A 27,139-nucleotide genomic window follows, 5' to 3' on the forward strand; every position below is an offset into this window, starting at 1 on the left:
ATTGTCTGTGCTACCACAGGTAAACCTATATGAACTATAGACTGTGACCTGTGTCCTGTTGGCCAGCTGCCATACCATTAAGGCGGTACGGCCCAGTGGGTCCACGTACCCCTCGTGACACACGTCTCCATGGCATGTCATGACAAACCTGCACATGTATCCTATACAAGTTTTTATTTTAAACAGCACACCGTGAGGTCACTCAGGGTATTACAAGTAAAACCATCAATAGTTATAATGAGACAGACGCTGACAATTATAGTACATTTATCATTTTATTGTGGTTGCAGTTTCATAATACATTGTTGAAAAAAAAAATATCCTAATCAGCTGAAATGTTGAAAATCAATAGCTTTAAAGACAATAAAAGCCAATTTTGTGTAGGGATATTTAACCCTGAACTTAACTGAGTGCATTCGTATCTTGTAAGTAAACGTTTGTATTATTAAAAGCATACAATGTTTCAGCAAAGCAGTGGTTTTAATCTTTGGAATAACAAAACAGTGTGATGAAGCCGCCATGCCGTCCGTATTACAGCTACGATACCCGGACCTCCCATGGTTCTACTGAACCTGAACTTCGATGACCATGGAACCCAATTATTATCTAACTTTGGCTCGGGTGGACGTTAGAGGGTCGTAATATGGACGCTAAAATGTGCCCGCATTATGGGCGTCTGAAACCGGCCGAATGTAGTAGAGAAATGCACTATTTTATTGCATGAAATTACACTTGGCATATTTAACCCACACTGTCTAAAAATGTCAAGATCTATTTCTTGTACTGATGACACAAATAGTAACTATGTACATATAAAATGAAACCTGCCTGTCGAAAACTTTGGAACGGAATAATAAGCGTATGGAAAAAATAATAATAATAATATAGATTTAAATGAGTGTTGTGATCCCAATGGCAGGATTCTCTATTGGTGCTGATTTTCTAATTTCTAAAAATATTTTTTTTTAAATTCTGCTTTTATAAATTAATTAAAAATGTTTATTTTCCCCCAAATCTGAACTAATCTGTACTTTTTATATTGTACCTATGTTTTATTTTTTTTATATATATTTTATTTATTTTTTTCATGATGATATTGGGCTTATATTTAATTTTTTTTTTCTTCTACAGGTTACTGAAATTTAAAAAAAAAATAATCTAAAACTAAAAAAGGTGAATTAACAAAAGCGGTGATATTGGCTAGTAGGTAAAAAAAAAAATCTAGATATAGTCTAGCACATATAAAAGCGTTCTGCATTTAATAGTGTCGTCAGATTAAAAGCTACCTGTGTATATAACGTGTATAAAAACAGTTGAACTATTCTAACACTATAAGGTCAACCATGAAAGTACCACTGCTGGCTAATACAAGCCAAAAATGTTGGCAATACCTGTAACAGACTAAAAAGGGTGATTGGTTTAAGTAGTTTGCAACAGAAAAAAAATAATAATAAAAAAAATTATAAAAAATAAAATAAAAAATATTTCATCAGTATTTTTTCTTTACTGGACACTGGTCTTTATATAAAGAAAAAAAGTAAACCGTGTTATACTCTAAAGTGCAGCGCGATTCTGCTGGTGCATAATCTCAGGAAATTCTGCCCTATTGCTGTCACAAAAATTTTGGTAAATATAATTGTATCAGTAGAAATCGATTTTTTTTCACAGCTGAGATTCTCGGAGATCTTGTGCATAGGCAGTGCTGTACTTCTGAAGGATTCGCCGTTTGGAGAGGTGGGTATTAAATACAGTGCTAATATACATGGTTGGATTCAGCGTAATGAGAAACACATTTTTTGGTAAGTAAACATAAATATAAAAATGACAATTTAGCACTTAATATCTGAGTTGGTCCCGTGGTTTGGAAAGTGTTTATGGCTCCTTTTCGAATCTCAATCCTGCTGAAGAAAAAGGAAAAACATTGAAAAAAAAAAAAAAATGCTGACAGGCAAAAACAATAAAAAGTTAATTTGACAAATTTTATAAAAAATAATGTTTTTTATTTTTTCCCCCATTTTTTTTTTATTGCCATAAATCTGGTCCCTCTCCGGCAGAAATAATTTATTTTAGGCCTCATGCACATGCCCGTGCCCATAATCACAGGCCGTGATTGCGGACACGGCCGGCCGTCGACAGAGGCCCGCATTCTCAGCCCGTGTTCCCATACAAAGTATGGGAGCACGGCCCGTAAAACGCAAAAGATGGGACATGTTATATCTTTTGCTGTACACTTCTACGGCCCGGACACCTTCCCATAAATAAACGGGAAAATGTCCGTATGAACGGGTCTGTAATTACGGTCCGCATTTATGGACAATTTTTACGGTCGTGTGCATGGAGCCTTAAAAGGGTTTTCCAGCTTCTGACAACTGATGACCTATCCACCAGATAGGTCATCAGTACATGATCTGCAGGGGTCCGACACCCGAGCCCTGCACAGATCAGCTGGTCCGGTGCCTCCGTGCACCGGTCGTACAAGCTGGAAGCAGTTGGCTCCGGCCACGGAATAGCGGCCGAGCTGCAGTACTGCAGCTCTGCTCCAATTCAAGTGAATAGGATTGGACCTGCAGTTCTGTAGCACGGCCGCTATGCTATGTATGGCGCAAACGGCTTCCAGGCTCCGTACATAGCAATATGTGCCACAGCATCCGGTGCTCGCAGGCCACCGGAGCGGCTGATCGGTTCCGGGTGTGGGTGTCGGACCCGCACCGATGACATATTGATGACCTATCCGGTGGATAGGTCATCGGTTGTCAGAAGGTGGACAACCCCTTTAAGCAGTATTTTCTGATTCAGAGCTCTGAAATCCTTGCATTACATTATAAATTTCTGCTACCACTAGGGGGGGCTTAGGTGCTTATGGCATACTATTTATACATTGAACTCGATAATAACACAATATCCAATAAACTCCTCCTAGCAGTCGAGCTTGTGAAAAGCCATTATGCAGCCGTGCATGAGACCTTAGTCCTTAAAGCACAATGTTGTTTTTTAGGTCCAATATTTGGGCTTATTAGCTTTAAAATAGATTTTTATACAGGTCATAGTATCATAAAGGTAAGCTCCAAAACCCCTGTATAGACACAGAGCTGAATGATAAAATTCTGGTTGCCTTTTGCCACCACTAGAGGGAGCTTATGAGCCTAATGCATATTGTTTAAGCATTGTACTCAATAATAACAACACAGTATGCAGTTAGCTCCCTCTAGTGGCAGCTGCAGGCAGTTAGAATTAAATTATTTAACTCTGGGTCTATGAAGGGGATTTGGAGCTCTGTATTAGAAAAAAATAAGCTCTACGGCTATAAAAATATACTATAACGTTAACCTAAAAATATCATGGTTTTAAAAGGTGGACATTCACTTACTTTAAATCACATCACATTGCAACCAGATCACAAAAGAACAGAAATGTTACTTACCATTAGGGTCAGACTTTTTCCCTCCAGTTGTCATCTGTTAATAAATATTAAAGAAACAGTATAAATTTGCTCTTTCCACATTCTCTATGTTAGATCTTGGCTCCATTATTTCATGCACTCAGACTACAGCCCAGCTCCGTGCTTAAAGTGTAAATAAACTTTCCAAAAACTTCTGACGTGTCATAGTGACATGTCTGAAGTTTTGATCGGTGGGGGTCCAAGCACTAAGACCTCCGCCGATTGCTCAAACGAAGCGGCAGCCGGCTCTTGGCAAATCAAGTACAAGTCTAAGGCTATGTTCACACGGCTGCAATTTTATGTGTTCAAATCTGACAGCCGAGAAACCACAGCAGAAATCCGAGGCTGACCCTTGTATTTCTGCTGCGGTTTTGCAGTAAAAACTGATGGCGATTCTGCTCGCAGATTAGTCCCTTTCAATAGGGCTAACCTGCCTGTAGTTACCCGACAGGGATTTCCCGGCAGAATATGCTGCGGAAATCGCATCAAGGAGTGACATATTACTTCTTTTTTTTTAGCAAAGTGGCTTGCACTCCACCCTGCTGAAAGTTCCACCTCTGAATGATGGGAGGCTTGTTACAAGCGTATTTCACACTGATTTTGAAACATAACATGCGGCGGAATCAGCGTGAATATTCCGCAATGTGAACAAGGTCTAACCCATCAATAAAGATCAGATGAACATGTGGAGCTGATAATGGGGTGAGTACATATCATAAAATGTCATTATATCTTTATAGAGTCTGACCTTTGATATTGTGTTACAGATAATAGAATAGATTATACAATTCTGGCTGCCTGAAGCCACCACTAGGGGGAGCTTACTGAAGACAAATTAATACAGCCGCCATGTAGCTATTAGATGTGTCCTCTGCAAATTCAGAGAAGACATATCCAGTGGTGACTTGATGGTCTAATTCTGCTATAAGGCCCGAACATGCCAGAGGGGAGAAACCCTCTAAATGTCTTAGCCCCCCATTTATGGAATGTACAATATAGTATAATCAGCAATATACTAAATGAGCTCTTCAGACTGCACAGTAATGTTTTGCTCTCACCTTTGTTGGTGACCCAGGCTTCTCTGTTTGCTGCTTTTCCCATATATTACGTTTGCCGGATACATCTCCTGGTCTTAAATCCTGAACGTGGAAAATAAAAAAGTTATTATATATTTTAAATGTGATGAAGACATTGTGAAGGGTCACCACAAATTTTTTATGCAGAAAGTCTACACATAATGGAGGTTCTTTAAAAGGGGTTGTCACACAAAGCCAGCTGATCACCGCATGTCCGATTTCTCTAAATCCTGGCGATCAGCTGTTATCCCTGGGGTAAGCCACGGATGTCCATTCATTTCCCCTACAGGCCATTTAAATGGATGTCTGACCTTATAATGAATAAATGGACTAGATTTGCCAGAGTAACCATCCATTGCAGTTTATAGAAGAGGGTCCTAAACAAGCATCCCCCCTTTGACGTTCATATACCCTAACAGGGCATATTGGCCAAGGTTGTCATCTTGGAGTTCAGAGTTCATGTAGAGGAGTTCCCCTTTCATGACCCTCATCTTTTAGCCAGAGAGGATAATAGCTACAAGTTCTTTCACTCTGAAGGATCCATCACGTCCATTTATTACATGGACGGCCCATGGACGTAATGTAATGCTTCATTTTCCCTGCGGTGGCGCTGCAGGGAAAACACTTGCTCCCGGATTTCCTCACAGATTATAGCTGATCACTGGTGGTCCCAGCACCCTGTGATCATTTTATTTTCAGGGCAACCTTCTAACAAAAAGGCATTGCCCAAAGCGGACAACATAAATACCAGACATTTTTGTTTTTCTATTATCTATTGGTAGCTCTGTTATGCATGGCATGGCATGGGATACTATGCAATGAGTGATATCCTGCCCAAGTCCCCAGTGCATCAAGAAACAGAGCGGCAATAATATTATGGAGGCCGGAGCCGCACTCATAAGAGTCAGGCGTAATTTAATTGTTGTCTGTCAGATATTAATATATCAGTTGACAACGATTCTTTGATTCTTCCATTAACATGCACATTTGGGTCAGCTGAATGAAGACATTGTTGTCTATGGATCGAGAAGAACAAGCAGATGCCAAACTGATCTGGATGGAGAACAATCCAGGAGAACCAACATGCCCAATCTACACTCCAAGGATCCTCCAAGGTTGGATATCTAAGGATGTCCCGAAGCCCACCAAGACTATCTAGTATCGAGAACAAGCAGACGCCAAACTGATCTTGAAGGAGAACAATCCAGGAGAACCAACTTGCTCAATCTACACTCCAAGGATTCTCCAAGGTTGGACATCTAAGGATGTCCCGAAACCCACCAAGACTATCTAGTATTTTAGAACACTTTACCGTAAATGGTGAACAATCTAATATCTATGGGTATGTTTTTAAGGGCCATGCCCCCTCTAGAGTAAACAATCCAGAAGAAAAAGTGTTAAAATTGAAATCTCTAATGCAAATTTAAGTTGGCGTTAGATCCATCCATAGAAAAGCACAGAAGACGTTAAGTGAATACAATATCGGCTCTTCCATTCCAGTGCAAATCATCAATATTAAAGTTGTACTATTTTATGGACATTATTACCTTATGAGCACAGTGAAAAAGATCATAATCCAATAAGGAAAGAAGGAGGAAGAAGAATAAGGCATCAGAGAGGAGATCTCTTCGGGTGGGGGCAGATGGATAGACGAGTAAGGAAAGAAAATCAGCTGATCAAGAGCAAGAAAGAGATAGGTGTCAAAAATAGCTAAAAGATCAACATAAAATCGCTTCATTATGAAGGTCTACAAAAAAAACGGCTGCACTGATAAGTTGTCCAAATAAATTTTTGAAGAAAAATCTGATTAATATGGCAGAAAAGGAGAAAATTGCTATCGCTATGGCTCTATAATCATTTTCTGCCCCAGCTCAGTGTTAATTTAGACAGACTGGTTGCTAGGCAATTCTACCTGACAACATATTTAAAATGGTACAATGTATCCCTAGCAACCAGGCTTGATGGTCATCGTGCTGAAAATAGAGGAGCAGCTTGGGAACAGTCAGGCCATATTCTCATTAATTCTATTAGTCAGATTTTTTCATATCTATGGTTTGCTGTGGGTTTTGCGCAGGTTCTGCATTGAACAAATCTGCATGGATTAAAGGGCAAGCTGCGGAATTTCCAATACATATGCCCTATCCGTCATGGATTTCTTCCAGGTAAAATCTGTAATTTCCACTGTTTGTGTGAACATGACCTTATAGTCAAATACCTTTTTTTAACATCTTACGGTCTAGCAATCGTTTTTCGGCACCAAACTACCGGATTATCAAAGATTTCTGCAAGCAGAAGAATACGCTATAACAACAAAATTTGGAGATTCCTTGGATTTCAAAACGTTTTTGTGACATATTTCATATTAGAATAATTTTATTTGGGCCCGCCTACTAGTTTTCCTAATATGGCATATGTCTTCTTCAGGATTTCTACCCTTCAAAGTCTTTCTTATTTATTTCTCTATTTCTTTTTGATAAACCAAAATCTGGAACCCATTTTGGTTCTGTGGTGCCAGATTAAAGTAATATGTATAGTATATGAATTCTACATTTTACAAACCCCAAAATGACAAGGACTAATTTTTTTTTAAATTGTTGAAATTTATGGGATTTGGAATCTCAATCTAAAATTTTCAAATTCAATACCATTGCTGAGTCACATGAAGTTTAAAATTGGTATTAATATTCTATTATTTTATATTATTTCATTTGTTATGCCAATATCAATCACTTATTATCGTGATCCAAATTGTCATCTTTATCATTGTCTTGAATACTTATATTTGTATACTTCTTGTCCGTACATGGAAACACCATAGATCGTTGGATGGCTGTAGGTCACATTGAGCTGTAGCACTTACTGAAGGCTTTGCAGGTGTTTTGTTGGTCTCTGGAGTTTTTGTAAGCCATTCATTAATACGGCTCGAGACGCCCACTTTTAATCCTGCCGTTTCCTGAAGAAAAAAGAAAGTTAAAACACAATTTTAATGTAAGGGATTTAAAGAAAAAGTAAAAAAATGAGTTGTCCAAGTTATGATATTTTCTGGACCGTAATGAAGTAGGACATGAAAAATATTGTCTCCTTTGGTGGTGGCAAAGACTTTTACCAGGGGCAAAAATTCCACCTCGCCATGTTTGTTTTCTCTACCAATTAATGAGGTGTGTTTATGTAAATCGAGCATAAAACTATGGGAGTTGACATAACAATAAATAAAAAGAAAATAAATTAAAGAGGCTAGTGCCGGACTAAAACAGATGGTATAACGGAGGCTAATGAGACTATATGGTGACATAATGAAGCGTTTCCTCTTGTAGGTAGTGCCATACAGACCCCCCTGTAAATACTGCCACACAGCCCCCTCTGTAGATAGTGCCACACAGCCCCCTTGTAGATAGTGCCACACACAGCCCCCTTGTAGATAGTGCCACACCCCACGCTGTAGATAGTGCCGCACCTCCCTTGTAGATAGTGAAACACCCCACCCTTGCAGATCCTCCACACAGCCCCCCTTTTATATATTGCCACACTCCCCCCCTAGTAGATATTGCCACATACACACCCCTTGTAGATACTGCCACCCCCTAAGAGATAGTGCCACACAAACACCCCCTGTAGATAGTGCTACACCCCCTTGTACATAAAGCCACACAGTCCCCCTTTGTAGATAGTGCCAACCCACCCCCCCCCCCCCTGTAGATAGCGCTACACCCACCCTCCTCCCTGTACATAGCACTATTGGGGCTCTTTGGAGAAGCTCCTGATGTCACTGTACATATATGGACAGTGACATCAGGGGCTTCTTCAGGAGCGGAATCCCTGCCCACAGCGTCAGAAACGCTGTGGCCGGCGATTTACGCTCCAGGAGGAGCCTCTGACGTCACTGTCCATATATGGACAGGGATGTCAGAGGCTCCTTCTATGAGCGGAAGACCCGGCCAGTGCGTTGGCAACGCTCTAGCCGGGGATTCCACTTCAGGAGTGAATAGCATAGCAGGAAGCGGATAGTTTTCTGCTGTGCCAAAATATTCAATTGTATCTGCGTCCTGAGGACACGTCTCTGCCCTATTTGTGCTCGGGGCACATACCTCACTATGCTACACCGTAGCTACACCCCTGCCAAAACTTTCAGTTTGAAGCTGCAATGATCAAAATATAGCTTTATTTTAGACTTTTTATGAGATGATGTCACATGCAGGGTGTCAGACGTGCTTTTGAGAACATGTTATGAGATCACTCAGGGAGGATACTTGGAAGAGTTGAAGGGAAGGGTGGAAGCGGGCAGTCAGCGAGAAGATGGATGGAAGCCACCCTAGAAACTGTGAACATGCTATTGAGTAGCATAAAAACAGAAGACAGGACATTCTAGAGAAGCACTAAATCTATAATAATAATAATAATGGTCACCTAGAATAATAATAAGTAGTAGGTGTAATTGCTCTTCAAATTGGTATTAAAGGAGTTGTCCCACCTGTCCCAGCAGAGGGTGTGTGTCTCCCCCTCTATGATCTCTAATGACAAAATAAGACTTATGAACTGAGGTTGTCCTGATGGGAGAATTCCTTTAACCAGTCAATGGGACAAAAAAAGCTTTGTATCAGCAATCACTAGTTGTTTCTCAGGTATGTTGAAGGTTCTAGTGATCCATCACCCTTAAAGTATTGTCTCATCAAGATCAAACCGATCCTTATGCCTAGGACACGGGATCTTCATTCTATAATCCAGATCAGAGAGCCAATAACAAAGAGCGGCTCTTGCGGACCCAGTCCATCCATAGACGGTCATTAATTTGGACGGCTGGCGGCTACTTAAGCCAGACCAGTGGCACTCAGATGATTTGGATGAGACATCCCCTGTAAATTAGAAAACGGATGGAAGACATGGGAAAGGTGTGACTATTTTAATTGCAGGAACACACAAAGGAGCCACTTTAGCAAGAATAAGAAACTCATCACAGGCCACTTTCCTCAGGGCTCCCCAGCAAAATCTTCACTGGTGTGCCAATATATCTAAAATGTGCCCAGTGGGTCCTGATGTATAGTGGTTTCTGTTCCCGGGATACGTTTGTCTAGTTCCCTAATGATGTGTTGCCTCAATGTGTCCCTACAGTCCGATCTGCACCCTAGTCTGTCCATGGCATCTAGTACTTTAGGCTGATAAGATAAATATAACTTTATCTCTGTTAAAGGAAGGGTGTCGCGAAAAAAAATTTTTTTAGATCAATTTGCTTTTAGTGTTTTATTAAAAAAATTGTTATTTATTTGTGTGTTTGTGTTTTACTTTTTTTTATTTTCTAACTTTTTCTTCCCTATGGGGGCTGCCATTTTTTTTTTTCATTTCTGTATGTGTCGATTAACGACACATACAGAGATGGAATACGGCACATACATCCCCATAGAGAATGCGAACGGGAGCCGTTCCATTCACTATAGTGTACACCGTCTGTGTGGGAACGGCGCATGCGCCGCTCCCACACAGTCCAAATGGAAGGTCTTCGGCCGAGCAACATCCGGAGCCATTTTCTTGTGGACCGGAAGCCGCGGCCGGACAGTAAGATTACTGCTTCCGGTCGCGGCTTCCGGACATGTGTTTTGAAGCAAGCACTAGGAGCGGAGGGAGCGGACTGACCGGAGGGAGCGGCGGCGGCAGGAGCAGGTAAGTTATGTCTGTGTTTGTTTGTGTTTTAGTGTGTGATTTCTACTGTATGTAAGCCTACTACACTGCGCATTCGCTCAAAAAATGGCGGCACACAGTGTAGGAGGTTTGTACATTCAATCCCCTCCTTTCTCCTGGCACTAGCCAGGATAAAGGAGGGGGGATTGTTTGAGGACGCTAGAGCGAGTGTGTCTTCTCAAATTTTGCAGCATAAAGCAATGTGGTTGCTTTACCACATGCCAAGGCTGCAATTTTGGGAATTGCTCCCTCTAGTGACAAGCACAGGGAAATGTTATAAATTAGAATCTAATTTATAATATTTCCTCCTAACTCGTGAAAAAATGTAAAAATTTAGAACAATGTTTAATCATTTATATACTAACTGTTTACCTAAAAAAAAAAAAATAATTTTCTAGCGACACATTCCCTTTAAATGCAAGAGGTAGAAAAGAGAACAGCTGTCATTTGACAGCCACTCCACTATCAATGAACAGAGAAAGCCACTTCCTTCTGTTGTGACCAGAGTTGTGGTGTTGATAGGAGAGGTGGGTCTGTACGCAGTAATTAGTGTGTTCGAGCAGGAGGTCTAACACTTACTATAATACTCAATAAACATGAAGGTGTTAATGGCCCATCTTACCCTCCAAGACCTCGGGTAATTGTCTACCCCTGCTCAGGTGCCAGATAGCAGTGACTATAAAGTAATACTTATGGAAAAGACTTATTTGCTGCTAATAAGATAAGCCATAGTTACCTTGTTCGGTGACACGATTCCACTGGGTGATGAGAAAACATTTCCTTTCTCCCACATGCTCTTTATGTTCCGAACACCTTCAGTTACCAGTGGGAGGTCGGATGGTGCCGGTTTGGCAGGTTTGTTGCCCTTGTTGCTCTGCAACAAAACATAATGAAACGTAAAGTGTTAGATAATTGGTGCGGTCAGAAGAAGACACTAGTCCATGAAAAACTGCTGTGTTGATCCAGAAGAAGCCATTGTCTTTAGCAGTTAGGCCACCTAAGTGGATGCCTAGGGTCCTGTTGGAATAGCGGGCATAAGTCATTTTTACCAATTGTAGTGACGATTAATAAATAATTACAAAAATAAATGTGTGGGTCATTCAAAAATGTAGTGACCACATATCAACCCACACTTACCCCAAGCGCACTGGTGTATTGCTCGAGTCGGCTGTCAATCTTGGACACCACTGCTGGTTGTGGAGATTTAACACTGAAATAAATGAGTTGTTGTACATGTTATAAATACTATAGTATGGCAGTATTATTTATACTGAGAAAAAAGCAAAAATATATATATTTTTTATTATGGATGTCTGTATATTTAGTGCTTTATATTGGTTAAATTGTAAAAAAAAAAAAATTTACAAACATGGATAACAAGAGACTTAAAAGATCTGAATTTGGCCCCAAAGGGGGAGGGGGAAATTAGTGTCCACATTACGGCCGCAAGACCGGGATCCTCTGAGGTTCAAATTAACGACCGCTCCCATAAATATCCGGATATTTTACCTAGTCCCAGATAGGTTTATTTGCTTCTAGATAAAGATTTGGCACATTTTGACAATTTGAATAATATCGTAACGTTTATAGTATTACAAATTATGCAATGATATTGGTGATGAAATATCTTGTAATAGGGGACAATCTCCCTCCCTGATAAAAATATTTAGGTACAAACTGTATACACGGATGGGACAATACTGACCGGCAAACCTCCAGAATATACAAAGTGATGGGTAAACATCAAATATACGGTATCGACAGGAGAATTATTTCATATAAAGTCAAAGATCCATTGAATCTGCCTCTTCTGTCAACTTGTTAGAAAGTTTTTCGCATCGTTAGATGTGATGGTGGATATGGTGGACCGCTAGGATATACCATCACCCCACAATAAATAGTGCCGTGTAGATAGTGCACCATTTAAAGGGAAAAGGACAAACTTCATAGTGACATGTCAGACGTTTTGATTGGTGGGGGTCCAAGCACTGAGACCCTCACCAATCGCTAAAACTAAATCAGGCGAAGCGCTCCGGAAATTAATGTATCGGACTACGGGCTCAATAGAAAGTCTATGAGCCCGTACTCCGATACATCGGCTTTCCGGAAAAAGCCGAACAGAAACGGAGCTGTGCGTCAAATATGAAATTTAAATTTAAACTCCGCCCACAATTAACACATGCTCTATAGACAGCAAATGTAAAATCCTGTCTCTTATTAATATATCTTCATTAGATTTTTTGGGGGGTTTCCACGGTGTATAAAAAAACGGAGCATGTCACTTCTTGAGCCAGTTTTTGGAGATGTTTCTCATTGTGTTAATAGAAAAACGGCTCCAAAAACGTTTCAAAAAAAGTTTTCAGCTTCAAAAACGGCTGAAAATCAGACTGTTTTCTCTGAAAACAGCTCCGTAATTTTTAGCCATTTTTGATTCAGCGTGTGAGCCTTATTCTAATTACCGCTTGTGGGGAAACCCAGGGTGACTGTTGGTTCCGATTATCATATACATTTCTTATCTCTGCATTGGTTATTCATGTTTTAAAAGGGTTCTTTTGTTTGGGGAAATCGCTTTTTGTTAGAAGAGTCCACCAATGATAAGCTGATTGCAGGATATCCCGCCTCTGGGACTCCCAGTGATCAGCTGCAATCTGTGAATGAAACTGGTGACAAGTGTTTAATTCCCCTGCAGCGCCACCACAGGAGGAGTGAAGCATTACATGGTGCCCATTCAAATCAAGAGGATGGCCTACGTAAAACATGGACATGCCGGGTCCTCCAGAACAAGAGATGTTTATTGTAGTTGCCCTCTCCTCTCATTAATAGAGAAGGGTCCTGAATGGGGGACCCCCCTTTTATTAACTCAGAATTCCCTAATTGGATATCTAAAAATAGGTTTTATAAACCAGACAACTCCTTTAAATATCAGGGTCGCAGGAAGTATTAGGCTGGTTTCACACAAGAGAAATACGAGCACATTTTGTTCTTGTATTATGGACGCAAAATTCTGGCCCGACCACCGGTCTACGAATGAATCAAACCAGGATATTGCGGGTCTAATACAGGCGCAAATACGCACTTATAATACGCTCGTTTGAAACCGGCCCATACCTGTAATTGAGCCACAGCCCATTCACAGCAGGACATTATTATACTCTCAAAGTACTAAATAGACATACAATAACAGGATCCATCAACAGCAGCTTGTTGACTTTTTCTAGCTATGAATAGGATAAAACTTTATAATACTGCACAAAGTAAAAACAGACTGAAAAACAAACGAAAATATAAAAAAAAGGTAACGAAGATCTATCAGAAGGACCCTAGATCCTACATTCGCTGACATAAGAGCCAAAAAGGTAGAGAATTTGCTTTTAATCAACAACATATAAATTATAATAATTAAATTCACCTAGTTATAAGCATAAAATAAGATAAAAATTAACCATGTGCAGAATTTAATTTCTACGCTTATTTACGATTATTTTACGGTGCACCTGTATACATAAAACAATATTTATGGTTTCTTTGGTGGCTGTCAGACTCCGGATAGGAAGGTGTTACGTCCGTCATGACTTCAACACAAATTTTTTTTTCAAAGTTAGAACTCTGCTTTATCGAAATCGGAAAAAAGTTCGCCCTCTAGTGTTAAGTGAGTGAAATGACATGTGGAGGGGGATTATTTGTAACGTTTTTGCATTCCCGGATTATTTTGACTAACTGTACACAGTAGTGTAATGCAGCAGTCAAAATCTATTTCCTCTAGATAAAATCACAAAGTAAAGATGGCCGCCTGAGCGTCTGGGAACTCTGTGGCCAGAACAAAGTCTTCATTTACAGCATGTCTTAATCAGTGTGTCTGAGAACAGAGTCATTTCTCATAAGACTCATGAAAAGATGAAGAAAACTAAACTGAAGACAATTAAGGAGCAGTTTTAAGGCAACCACCTCCGAAATCCGAGTCTGTATTGACGTCAGCGGATACGGAGCCTGGGACGCAAAGTTGTGTGAGTTTTGACTTGTGTTGCCACTTTGTGGGATTTGAAGCGAAACTATTTTAATGATATATTTTGCAATCACCATTCCCTAATGCATAACCTCAATCCCCCACCGATCAATAAGTTATAGCATATTTTAGCAATATGGTGGAAAAACCCTATTAACCTGTCAAGAACCAAAAAACGTGCAACCTGCGCCATATTTAATGAATGCGCATCCTTAGGGCTAGTCCACACGTAGCATGAATAATGTGGAAAATCCGCAGCATGATACAGTAGCAGAGAAGTGGGTGAGATTTTAAGAAATGTCATCCACACGCCGTGTACGTGATATACGGAGATTCCGAACACAAATTGGCCTGCGGTGCGTTTTTTTAAGCCGCAGCATGGCAGTTGTGGCTGCGGAATTGCCGCTATTTTGTTGCAGGTTTTCCCCATTGAATTCAATGGTGATCTAAAACCCGCAACAAACAGTCAAGTGTTTTGCGACTTTTTCCGGCAGAATCGCAGCGATTACGGCGTAAAAATCGCAACTTAGAGAAAAAAAAAAAAAAACACTTTAGGGTATGTTCACACGCTTACTAAAAAATGTCTGAAAATCTGGAACGGTGAAAACAGCTCCTGATTTTCAGCCGTTTTTTTAGCAACTCGCGTTTTTCACGGCTGTTTTTGGAGCTGTTTTTCTATAGTCAATGAAAAACGGCTCCAAAAAGTCTCAAGACGTATTTTTCGCGGGCGTCTTTTTAACACGGCCGTTTTTCAAAACGGCCGCGTAAAAACATGCCCCGTAGGAACGCTGTTTTTCCCATTGAAATCAATGGGCAGATGTTTGGAGGCGTTCTGCTTCTGATTTTTGGCCGTTTTCGGCCCAAAAAACGTCAGTAAATAAGCCATGAGAACATATCCTTATACTTACCACTGACGTTCTGCATGTCGGCCTCCTGGGATGATGTTTCATCCTAATCACAGGCTGCAGCGTTCTCCTGGGATGAAATCATGTCAGCAGGCCGGCCAATGCTGCAAACGTATGAGGACGAGCAATCGGAGTAACGAGCGCTCGTTCCGATACTAGCGCCTTGTGAAAGGAGCAAATGAGCGCCGATCAACGATCTGTCTCGTTGATCGGCGCTCATTGCACCGGCCAAAATTGACCGGTGTAAAAGTTACCTTAAAATCTGCAAATGATCACATTTTCAAGCGCCGAGCTCCAATCGGTGACATGCGGGAGGCGTAAAAGCCAGATTGAAAGCAACGTTTTTTAGCCACATGAAACTTCAAAAATCGGATCGCTTGGTGCGGGATGATTGTGCGATGCCTCCTGTTCGTCGACGTGCCAGTTATCACCACTTGTCGCAAACTGAGAGGGACAGAATCCTTGTACCATGGTTTATCACTCCGGCAGATCGCTACGCAGCATTAGAAGCGGGTAATGTGGTCAGATGGATGGGACACTTATGATTTTTGGTCCCTCCACATAATATTGTATTGCTTTGTGCTATATGAATCATATATTTTTTACAGCAGAGCTACATAAGTCTCATTATGTGAAGCTACTTCATGTATTATAATATTGTTACTCACCTTTTCTGGGCCGACTTATTCAAGAATTCCGCCCGTTCCTCAATCTATAAAAAGAATGATAAAATGTTATAATCTAAAATTAAAGGGATATTCCCAACTCCCACATTTATGGCATATGTACAGGAAATGCCATAAATGTGTTATAGGTGTGGGTCCCAGAGGTGTCCCCCAACCCCTGTCCCGCCATGTGAAGCGGCCGCCACATTCACGTGGAGAATGAAAGGAGAGGTGGCCATGCATTTGCGTGTCTCTCCATTCATTTATGTGGGAGTTACAGATAAAGGAACTCCATTAATAACAAGGGGGTAAGGAATTGGCCAAATGGGTCATGAGAAGGGGTAGACAAACACCAGATCCTTCTATCATAATTGGGGGCTCACTTTGATCTTTGCCATGTACGTCAATGCTAATATCAAACAACACTATAACACCACAAACCCAAACCACACATAGAAAGTAAAGAAAGAAAATCAAACAAGATAAAGATGGTTGATGATACAGGTAAAGAAGACTTTAGTGTAGCATTACTTTTTAAAATGTGGTTATCCTGGAAATGACATAGAATCACAAATTGAACGCATAAGAAAAATATGAATGGGATGTGGATTCGATTGACACCATTTTGGCATTTATCCTGCCCTTGATTTTATTAAACTGCCCTCAGCTTGTGATGCATATACAAACACTAAAGTCTGCTCCACATGTAATCCCAAGCAAAAAAAAATAATAGACCGCCACACAATGCACTCTGTTATAAATAACTTTTTTTAATATCCGTTTATATTATTTTTTATTATTATTATGCATATGATTATTATTTGTAATTATTATTATTATATATTTTTATTATTATTATTCATGTAGATTTATACTGAAGTGCAATGGAAAGAAAATTATGCAACAATTTCCTGACCACTAGGTGGCAGCATGTTACACTAAATCCATCAAATACAACACTTATTTTTCAATGACATACACTGTATAAGATCACAAAGTACTTCTGTAAAAAGAAACAAAATATATATTATACATTGGAAATACACCTGTTAAAATATGGTCTTTTCCGGGACTCATCACAATGATGAATTGATTAACCATAAAGAGGCTGGTGCTTCATCGGTTACATTTGGCCCTATGAGTTCTGCTCCCACTGCTCCCACCGCAAGTCATGGCTATGGTCTAGATAAGTGGTCTTCAACTTGTGGCTTTCCAGCCGTTGTGAAACTAAACTCCCAGCCTGCTGGGAGTTGTAGTTTTACAATCATTAGAGGCCCACAGTTCGCAAGGAGTCCCTACGTTTCAGTATTACATAGGTGTTTCTCCTCTAAAAGCAATGCTGAAGGGGTTAACTGGCGGGACTAGAGTTTTCTCTGATCCTGCCGGTTGCAGTGGGTGTGCGGCTGTGTATTATATGTGCACAGTCGGACTCCCATCGGTGATTGAATGAGCACAGGAGACATGCCCGCACAATTAGCTCGATGTAATAGTATGTCAGGTTGCATGAATTTCCTCAGGCTCTAGTGTTCTATTACTTCTAAGTGCGGTTAGGGGTTAAATACAGACCCCAAGTATTGATCCTCGAGGTCTTTATTTGCCGGGAGGGAATTTTTTTTGTTCCTATGTATTTAGATATGAGTCTGGAATACTCTCCATAGGGATTTAAATCCAATTTTTAGATGCCCTATTAAGGAATTCTGAGTTAATAAAAGGGTAGGGGGTACTTCATTCAGATCTTTCATCTATTAGCTGGAGTGGAGAGCATCTGCAAAGATTTCCCACTCTGGAGGACCCGGTAGATCCCCAAATTGCATGTACAGCCAATTGATTTCAGTGAGAACTGTGTAATTCTTCATTTTCCCTGTGGTGGTGCTGCAGGGAAATTGAACACTTTCTGCTAAGTTCCGTAACAAATTTCAGTTGATCGCTATGGGTGCCAGGGACACCCTGTGATGAGCCTGTTGTCAGGGGGCCCGTCTAACAAAAAGGTCCTACGCAGACAACCCCTTTAAATCAGAAAAAGACAGGTAAGTATCTATAATGAAAGACATCTGGGTTCGTACCTTAAAAGTTGAACCCTTTGGAGTAAAGCACTTGAATGGTTTCTTTTCTTCCGATAACCCATCATCGGGAAGTTTCTGGCGTTTTTCTGCGGCTTCTGCTCGTCTCCTCTCTATTTCTTCTTTAAGTTTCTTCTTTTCTTCCTAAGACGAAAGAAAGTGAAACGTTTTTGAAACTTTTTCCGTCCATTGGCTATAGAAAATGGAAGCGACCAACTTGTGGACGGGACAGAACATCCCTTGACCACCTTGTAGGACCTGAAGTACATGCATCTGGTTATATCCTCCAGACACCTTAAGTCAGTGGTTTCCATCCCGTGGCTCTCCAGCTGTTACAAAACTAAAGAATACGGGTAGTTGTAGTTTTGCAACAGCTGGAGAGCCACAGGTTGGAGAGGACGTCCATAAAGAGGACCTGTCTCCTTTCCTGACATGTCTGTTTTAGTAAATACTTATATTCCCCATGAAATAACAATTCTGGAGCATCTTTTCTTAGAACTCTGCGTTTCTCTGTTATTCCTCCTAGAAACGTATGAATAAATTGACAACTGGGTGTTTCCAGTTGGGGGTGTGTCCCCTCACAAACCAACACTGTCCAATCAGTGCTGACAGAGTGAGGCTGTGTAGGGACACGCCCCTTTGAGAAAGTGAATGGTGACACCAAGTTGTCAATTTATTCATAAAATTCTAGGAGGAATAACAGAGGAACGGCACAACACAGATTTCTAAGTAAAACAGCTCCAGAATTGTTATTTTATGGAGAATACAAGTGTTTATTAAAATAGACGTGTCAGAACAGGGGACAGGTTCTCAATGTCTTCCTCCACTGCCCATGAAAACCAAGAACACGTGCAGTTGGACACAACAGAGTGCCACTCGGGCCGGTTTTCTTCGCATCAGAGTGGCACCCGATAGTTTTCACTGACCCATTCACTTTGGCGAATGAAACGGGTCTGTGAAAACTGATCCGACTCCCCAATCAGTGAAAAGATAGGACATGTCCCATCTTTCCACGGATCACTGACCGGACCCGGCCGGCGCACACTGTCCTGTGCATGAGGCATACGTTTTTAGTAGTAATAACGTCATCGCACCTCTTCCTTGGCTTTCCTCTCGGCCTCTTCTTGTTTCTTTCTTTGCTCTTCCTCTTCCATTATTTTCCTTCTTTCCTCACGTTTTTTCTTCAGCCCCTCCAGCTCCACGGCAGCTTCTTGTTGCTTCTGTTTAAGCTTGTTAGACTCTCCGGTTTCTGACTCGCCTTTACGACGCTTCAGTTCCTCTAGCTTCTTCCCAGCTTCCACCTTGGTCCCGGTATCTGTCTCATCAGAACTTGGTTGTCCTTTGGCACCACTTAAATAGAGGTAAAACATAGTATGATAGGCATTTAATCTCAAGATGGGCATTGGCCACACAAGGAATAATTCTGTCCTCCTTTGTAAATTTAAAGAAATATTGTGACTACATTATACCACCTTGTTCTGTATTATACACAATATGGACCATGTAGGAGGAGGAGCATGACTCAATCACTTCGGCCCGGTCCGGGGGATGTGGAAGGAGGTCTTGGATCAAACTGCATGAAGTAAAATGTGGCCCTAGAAGTTCACAATATTGTTTCCTGTGCTAGTGAGTGAGTAAGTAAGTAAAGGTAGGGAGTTGGCAAGCCACTAGGGCAAAACTTTTTTTAAAAATTTTGCTAAAAAATTCTTAAAGGGTCCAAAGAGGAGAATGTCTCTATATATGACACAGGGTTTCTCATAGCAGGGTAGATTATCCCCTGCATAGCTCTAATATTCTGTGCCAGGGCTTATATGATTTATTAGGAATTACAGACAGATATGATTGATATAGCCAGATTACTATTATGAATGAAGGGCAAATGCCCCAGGGCCTCCACCATTTAGAGACCCCCCTTATTCTCCATCACTGTTACATAGGCAGTAATATTAAGCCATAAAATTGTTCTGTTTGGGCATTTTGGTGGCATTATTTCCTGGCACCGTCCCTTGACCACTTTGTAATTTTTGAAAGACAATTTTTTTGTAACCTTTTCTTCTTTACCTATATCTTTCTTCGCTTACATCCAAACTATAGGAGCGAAGCCCCCACAAGCCTTGATAATGTTGGTAAAGATATTTGGATTAAGGTACCCGTACACATTAGATATAGGTTGGTCGATTGGCAGGATTGGCCAACTATCTCATGTGTGCGGAACGCTTCTTTCCCCACAGATGTCAGGGGAAAGAAAGGTTGGATATGTTGGATAAAAAAAAAAAAGTGTCCACCTGCTGGGACCCCAGCGATCAGTTGTAATCTGTGAAGAAACCTAACAGTAAGTGCGATGGCAGAGGATTCCCCAGGAAAATGGCGCCTGAGCAATTATGTGACCTTTTCAAGGAGTTGGGACATGTCGGTGACAACAATTGTAGCCTCCCTTTTTTTGCAGATCCGTGAATACGGATCTACTACGGACCGTATTTGCGGACAGTGTACCAGATATGAGGAGGACTATAAAAAACACGACGGTCATGGGCATGAGGCCTAATGCAGGACAGCACAGGTTCTCCAGAGGGAGAGATACTCTTCATAAAATGATTTGAAGTCTGTCATCATCCTGTGTTATGATGGGAGTAAAATTAAAGTAAGTTTACCAAATTTATCGAAAGAAATTTACAAAATCTTATTTTTTCAAAAACATTTAGGGAACGTTTCTTGCACTATTGATTTTTGCTAGTAGTACATAGTTGCCAACAGTTTGGATTTTCATGAAACGGTCTCTCAAACCGAGCTGCAAAAGGAGCGTAGATTATGCTAATATGCCCCAAAAGGGGCATTTCTGGGCATTTAGGGATATTTGCAACCTCAAATATGGGGATCTTTGCAACCGTTAAATATTTGGAAACAAGGAAAAGTTAGTTGGGAAGACAATTTTAAGTCAAATTATACGTAAGAAATATATTTTCATGGGAATAGATGGGCCCCTGAAACTCATTGGGACTTGTCTATGAACAAGTTCATAAAAGTCATAGCAGTTAAAGAAATTCTACTTTCCCAAGCCTTTCTTGGGTCAAAGATGACAAGTTCGTTCCAAGCACTTTACAATTATAAAAGTGGAAGTGTCGACCAGCAGCTGGGGAATCTGAATAAATATGGCTGATCTATATATAGGACAGGATTAAACAACTTTGCTTGGTAGCATCAAATATGCATGTTACTCCAGTGCCAGTTTCCTATAAGCGATGTGCGGTTTTTAAACTCTGTCAAATTCCTTGAACTTCCCTGAACTTTATGCATGGAATAGATTTGCTGGTCATAGAACATGCAGAATATATGGGCTTAAAGAGGCTCTGTCACCAGATTTTGCAGCCCCTATCTCCTATTGCAGCAGATCGGCGCTGCAATGTAGATTACAGTAACGTTTTTATTTTTTAAAAACGAGCATTTTTGGCCAAGTTATGACCATTTTTGTATTTATGCAAATGAGGCTTGCAAAAGTACAACTGGGCGTGTTTAAAAGTAAAAGTCCAAGTGGGCGTGTATTATGTGCGTACATCGGGGCGTTTTTACTACTTTTACTAGCTGGGCGTTCTGACGAGAAGTATCATCCACTTCTCTTCACAGGAGAAGTGGAGAGAAGGATGGAAAAGATTGATAAATATACAAATATACTAATATATAAGAAGGTATTGATTCTCCTTAGGGAGATTCAGGTAGTATGAAGTCTTTAGCACAATGCTCCCTGGGAAAAAAATATGCAAAATAGCTCTCCAGAAAAAGGAAAACTGTCTTTCTAGTGCCACCTATAGGTGACCACCCTGTAAGTCAAAGTCTAACCCATTGAATAGCCTTGAAACATGCTATTTTCCATGGAAAATATATGAGAACACCAAATATGGCGAAAACATAAAAAACTACGGTATATAAATCACTCTGGTTGGAAGGAGAATGAAGAATTTGAGTAATATAGCTCAATATACAGGGAACTGACGGAGATACAAGTTGTAGTATGTCATCTTACACATAGTCTTATGGGAGGAAGAGACTAGAATAGATCAGACATCATTGGGGCCTGGAAGATCCTGTGTTTTAACTGATACATTATTTCTGTTCCAAAACCAGCAACTATTTTCAAACACCACCAAATATGAAGTTGTTTAATTTATGGAGAAGACTTATTACCCAAACTTGTCCATATGTTTGAGCTTCTGTGGTGTAACTTCATGTAAACTTTCTCCATTTTGAGCTTTGGTCTTGCGTTCCCAGCTGGCTTTTAACTCTTCCTTTCCACCCTTGTCCTTTATGGCTTTCTCATCTTTAATCTAGTTGGAAAAAAAGTTTAGGAGGCCAAAAAGACAAAAAGTAAGTTTGTTGCAGAGCATAGTGTGAGCCCTATCCACTAGATTACTGACTACCAGCCGCGATGTCCACTCAAACCAGTTAGGCCTCATGCACATGGCTGTTTTATGGCTCTTTACAAGTTTTGAGTTGTACGGATCCGTAAAACGGCACCCTTAAAAGTCTGTGGGCCCATGTACCTCTGTATGGGTCTACTGTACGTCTGAATTAATTGAGGAACCATACAGTGGCACACGGAGCGCCTTTGGCTCCATAGTACGGACAATAGTGGCCTGTAGTGTTGCGGTCACCTGGCACCAAGAGCACATGCCCTGTGTCCTTTTACTGGTTCCCCAGTCCTTTTGGTACCAGTGATCGCCTCTTGTATCTGTGTCATACCCCTCAACTAGTGCTCCACAGTGCCAAGGTATGTGTGCATAAGGCATTAATATGGTTGGAGGAGGTTACTCAACATCTATTGCATTGGGTGCTACTAGTCATCTCTTTGTTGACTACTTTTTCTTAGTGAAGATTCAAGAGCCACCACAAAATCCACTGATAATCCCACTAAACACACCTCAACATGTGCAATTGAGAAGTAGGTACATTGACATGGAAAGGGGGTGCCAACTAATTGATTAGACATGTGGGAATACAATCCAATGGTTGGTACAAATGCAATACTCCCCACCAATGGATATACAACTAAGGTTATGTTCCCATCTGTGTTTATCTGTTGTGCCGCATCCATCGTCTAACAAACCCCATTGACTTATAAAAGGGGTCTATCAGTTTCTGTTGGAAGTCAGTCATTTTGATGGAACAAATAGCGGTGCATGCAGCGCTATTTCTCCCATTAAATTTGACAAAATTTACCACAAAGGCTTCGACACAGAAGTGAACATAGTCGAATGGCTACAAAGAGCGTTTCTTTCTCTCTCTGGAGGACCCGGCATGTCCATGCATACACAAACAGCTCATTGATTTCAATGAGAACTGTGTAATTCTTCTTTCCACCTGTGGTAGTGCTGCAGCAGAATTGAACACTTGCCGCCAGGTTCCCCAAATTGACTACAGTTGATCGATGTGGGTCAGACTATTAAGAACAGCTAAAAGGGGAGTCTTATGGTCATAACAATATGTACTTACCATATTATATGACACCATTTGCACCATTTTTGTGTTTCTAATAAAATGTAATGCAGCATATTTGGTCATTTTTATGAATTAACAGATTAGTTTTCAGAGTTTTAAGAAAGATCAGTTGTTCAGTATTGATTGAGTATTTGTAAGTAAAGTAGACGTCTAATTTCTGTAAGTAAGCTAGTATACAGTATTACAAAGAATACTGGTCGAACATTAAACAGCGGGAAAAAGAAAAAAGTAGACTAAAATAAGTACAATTAAAGTGGATCGGTCAGCTGACTATGGTGACCTATGTCAGTGCAGCATATTACACCTACGGGTCCGTACTCCTATTATCTAAAACGGCACAACATTTTTTTTTTTTGTAACAGGAGCGATGAAAGAATAAGGCGGACCCATAGTTATAAGTCCAGTGTATTCATGAGGCGAGCGCTCCTCCTGCGGTGACTGACGGGCTGCGGTGTATGCACGTATATACAGCAGTCAGTCTGACAATCATCGGCCTGAAGAACGGGGAGAGACGGGGGGGGGGGGAACGAACCCTTATGAAGTCACCGGACTCATAACTTTGAGTCCATTGTATTCGTTCATCTCTCCTATTACCCAAACGACACAACAATTTTTGGTGCCATTTTGGCTAATAGGATTACGGACCTGTAGCTGTAACATGTAGTTCTTATCCTTACAACTATATGACATTTGTATGGGCAGCGACTTATTTCCATAAATCGGCATGGAATGACGGGCAAGTGGATCCAGTTATACTCATGTTATCGTGGGCCCCAATGTGATCTTCTTCTGTTTCTTTGAGGTGGCCATTTCGTCAAAAATGGCAACAGGAAGTGCGTTCATATTGGTTGAGCACAAACAAAAAATAAAAAATAAAAATTACAAGGAAAAAAAAAAAACAAGTGACCAGACAGTTACCTCCTCTTTTTTGAAGCCGGGTCGACCTTTGTCATCTTTTTTAGCTTCAAATTTATTTTCTTTGTCTTCTCCCTTTGCATTTTTAAAAGGTGACATTTCACAGATTTGAGAAAAGTCTACGGGATTACGAGCAGTCAAGGTGCACTCTTGCATCTGCAGCCAATCTAGTGCTCGACATAATGGTGGCGCGTTGAAGTGGGCGTGCATTTTTGTTTTACGTGTGTCTGAATTCAGGATGGACCATACCACTGTTCGTATGGGTACTCATTTTCCTATATGAACTATAATAATTCAATTCTCTCCTAAAAAAATATTCAATACAGCCAATGCTATGAATAAATGAATGAATGGCTAGTGCCCATAAATATTGGGTTGTTGGCAAATCGTGAAAAAACTGGAGGATCAGTCAACGAAAAACTAACGCCTATGGCAGGCCTGGACAAGTCTACAAGGTCTTCAAGCCAGCTCCAAAAGCTAGGGGTCCGCACAACCCAACTGAGGAGCGATTGATGGGCACTTAAGAAAAAAAAAGTTCAGTAACTAGGGAAGTGTGAGCTTGGCCGTAAAGTCAAGGTTTTGCCCCATAAGTAGTCAAAAAAGAGGTCACCTCAATGGTAGTTACAGCAGTGTCCCCCCACCCTGCAATCTAGTAGTAAAAAGTATGTGCCAATCTCTGCCTCCCACTTCCTTAGTTGTCAGAGCAGGTCCTCCACTTCCCTAGTAGTCATAGCAATCCCCTCCACTACCCTATTAGTCACAGCAGGCTCCCCCTTCCACTAGTGATCACGGCAGGGCCACCCCCTAAAAACAGCATCTAGCTTCATACCTTCAGCATCGGGTAAATACCAAGCGTATAAGGAACAGGGTAAAAAAAATTATATTTCCCACATTGATCTGGCGACCAGGTTTTGTTAAGCTAAACGTATTTGACCCTTTTTCTCCATGTATGAAATGTGGTTTTTTTTTAGCTGTGGTTTTCACAATGAAATACTATGGGTGAGACCTTACAGAAGCTTGTGATACACACCCAAATACACACCCAAATGCTGGATGCAAGCGTGACCAAACACTAAACGTGAAAGACACCAAACCAAAACTTGTGGCACTTAAAAGTTCAGCTAAACTTCCCACAACATGCCTTATGATCCCTGGTGTACGAGAGGAGAGGATGTTTGGTCATGCAGTATTAGCAGTGAGAGTTGTTAGCACGGTGTTAAGGTCTCAGTACAAGTCTGAGCTTTTAGCAAGAGAAATTTGCAAGGAAGTGACAGCACATTTGACAGAATTGCAGGGTGTGAAAAAGACCCAAAATTTTTGCTGCCATTCCATTTTTCCAAAACACAGGTGCAAAAAGTGTTGCCAGAGGGGAGAAAAACTGTACCTGCTTCCTGAGGAAGGCTGGCTGTATTTTGTCCTCCAGCTTCTTTCCTTTTACCTGTTTGTCGTCAGTTTTCACGTCTTTTTTCTCTTCTGCTTTTAACTTCTCCTCTTTTTTTTTGGCCTCTAACCTGGTCTTCTCTTCTGCTGCCCTTTTCTCCTCTGCTTTTTTCCTTTCCCTCTCCTCTGCAGCCTTCTTCTCCTCTGCTTTCCTCTTCTCCTCTGCTTTCCTCTTCTCCTCTGCCTCTAGTCTTTTCCGTTCCTCCTCCACCTTTCTCTGTTCTGCCTCGAGTCTCCCTTTTTCCTCTGCCGCTTTCCTCTCTGCCTCAACCTTTTCCCTTTCTGCTGCCACCCGTCTTGCCTCTTCTTCAAGTCTTTCCCTTTCCTCGGCTTCCTTTCTCTCTGCTTCGATTCTTTCTCGCTCTGCTGCCTCCCGTCTCGCTTCTTCCTCCAGCCTCTCTCTCTCCTCAGCAGCCCTTTTTTCTGCCTCAACCCTTTCCTTCTCTGCCGCTTCTAATTTTGTGTATTCTTCAAGATTTTCCTCAGCTGATGTTCTACTCTCTTCTGCATCTCTCTGCTCATATTCCCTCTCACTATCATCCCTTCTGATCATTGCCTCTATCCTCACTTCCTCATCTGTTCCAACCCTAGACGACTCTACATTCTTAATTTGGAAAGTTGCTTCTACCTGATTCTCCTCTATGTGAGCTTCCTCAGGTGCTTCCTCTTGTACATCCTGCTTGACCTCAACCTCTTCTGATTCTACATCTTCTTCTTCTTCTTCTTTTCTATCATACTTTTCGAAGAACTTGTCAACACTTTCCGTCTCTTCAACTTCATGTTGGCTTGTATAAGCTTCAGTATCATTTTCTTTAGGAGAGGTATCGTTTTCTTGGACTTCATTTTCTCCATTTCTGCTACTTTTTGTAATGGAAATAGTTTTGTTGGATGTTATAGATATAGTAGGGTCTAATTCTCTCTGCCGGTCCATTGCTTCTTTTTGACGTTTCTGACGTCTCTCTTCTCGTTTGGCCAGTTTCTCCAACAACGAAGCTTCATCATCCACTGAATTGTCAGTGCTTGTTATTGAAGAAGACTTGGTCTCATCTACTCCAATGCTGTTAAAAGAAATTAAAAGGATAGGCTTAATAAATAGATCTGGACAGGTTGGTTGGCAATTTATCAACCATGGTCCAAGACAGCAACTTCTGGACGGCCTTGGCCGTATCCTAGAATGTTCAACTAACTAAACATATGTATTACGTTTGTATAAATTGAGGTCACATAATCATATATAGATGATTATGACAATGAACATCAAAGGATTTGGATGAAGGCCACAAACCACTTAAGAAACCTCCATCAAACTGGCAACCTCCAGAAGTTGGTTGAACTGGTGCTCATTTGGGACAACTCAAGGCATATTAGTTACACCTGCCTTTTTGGTGATGTCATGGTAATCCTGCATTATTATTGCAGACGCCATGTTGCCGTAGCTTTATGGTTTTACAAACCTTTACGTTAACATCATCACTT

At 40.9% G+C, this 27,139-nt stretch overlaps 1 protein-coding gene across 7 annotated transcripts in view; it reads right to left on the reverse strand.

Annotated features, from left to right (window-relative positions):
* Window positions 1-256: 256 nt before the first annotated feature.
* Window positions 257-27,139, reverse strand: part of CALD1 (caldesmon 1) — a 133,823-nt gene continuing 106,940 nt past the window's right edge. For 4 of the 7 annotated variants that reach the window (XM_075856006.1, XM_075856007.1, XM_075856008.1 and 1 more), the window contains 12 exons: window positions 25,608-26,721; window positions 24,227-24,298; window positions 21,998-22,137; window positions 18,913-19,168; window positions 17,822-17,962; window positions 15,762-15,805; window positions 11,323-11,395; window positions 10,922-11,059; window positions 7,376-7,468; window positions 4,498-4,578; window positions 3,422-3,455; window positions 257-1,901 (listed from right to left, as the gene is read on the reverse strand). In XM_075856006.1, the coding sequence (XP_075712121.1) occupies window positions 1,873-1,901; window positions 3,422-3,455; window positions 4,498-4,578; window positions 7,376-7,468; window positions 10,922-11,059; window positions 11,323-11,395; window positions 15,762-15,805; window positions 17,822-17,962; window positions 18,913-19,168; window positions 21,998-22,137; window positions 24,227-24,298; window positions 25,608-26,721 (2,215 nt within the window). In that variant the 3' untranslated portion in view covers window positions 257-1,872. The remainder of the gene's footprint in view (window positions 1,902-3,421; window positions 3,456-4,497; window positions 4,579-7,375; window positions 7,469-10,921; window positions 11,060-11,322; window positions 11,396-15,761; window positions 15,806-17,821; window positions 17,963-18,912; window positions 19,169-21,997; window positions 22,138-24,226; window positions 24,299-25,607; window positions 26,722-27,139) is intronic. The other 3 variants (XM_075856009.1, XM_075856012.1, XM_075856011.1) reach the window with 3 other exon arrangements.

This window comes from Rhinoderma darwinii, chromosome 3 (assembly GCF_050947455.1).
Source record: "Rhinoderma darwinii isolate aRhiDar2 chromosome 3, aRhiDar2.hap1, whole genome shotgun sequence".
Classification (NCBI taxonomy): domain Eukaryota; kingdom Metazoa; phylum Chordata; class Amphibia; order Anura; family Rhinodermatidae; genus Rhinoderma; species Rhinoderma darwinii.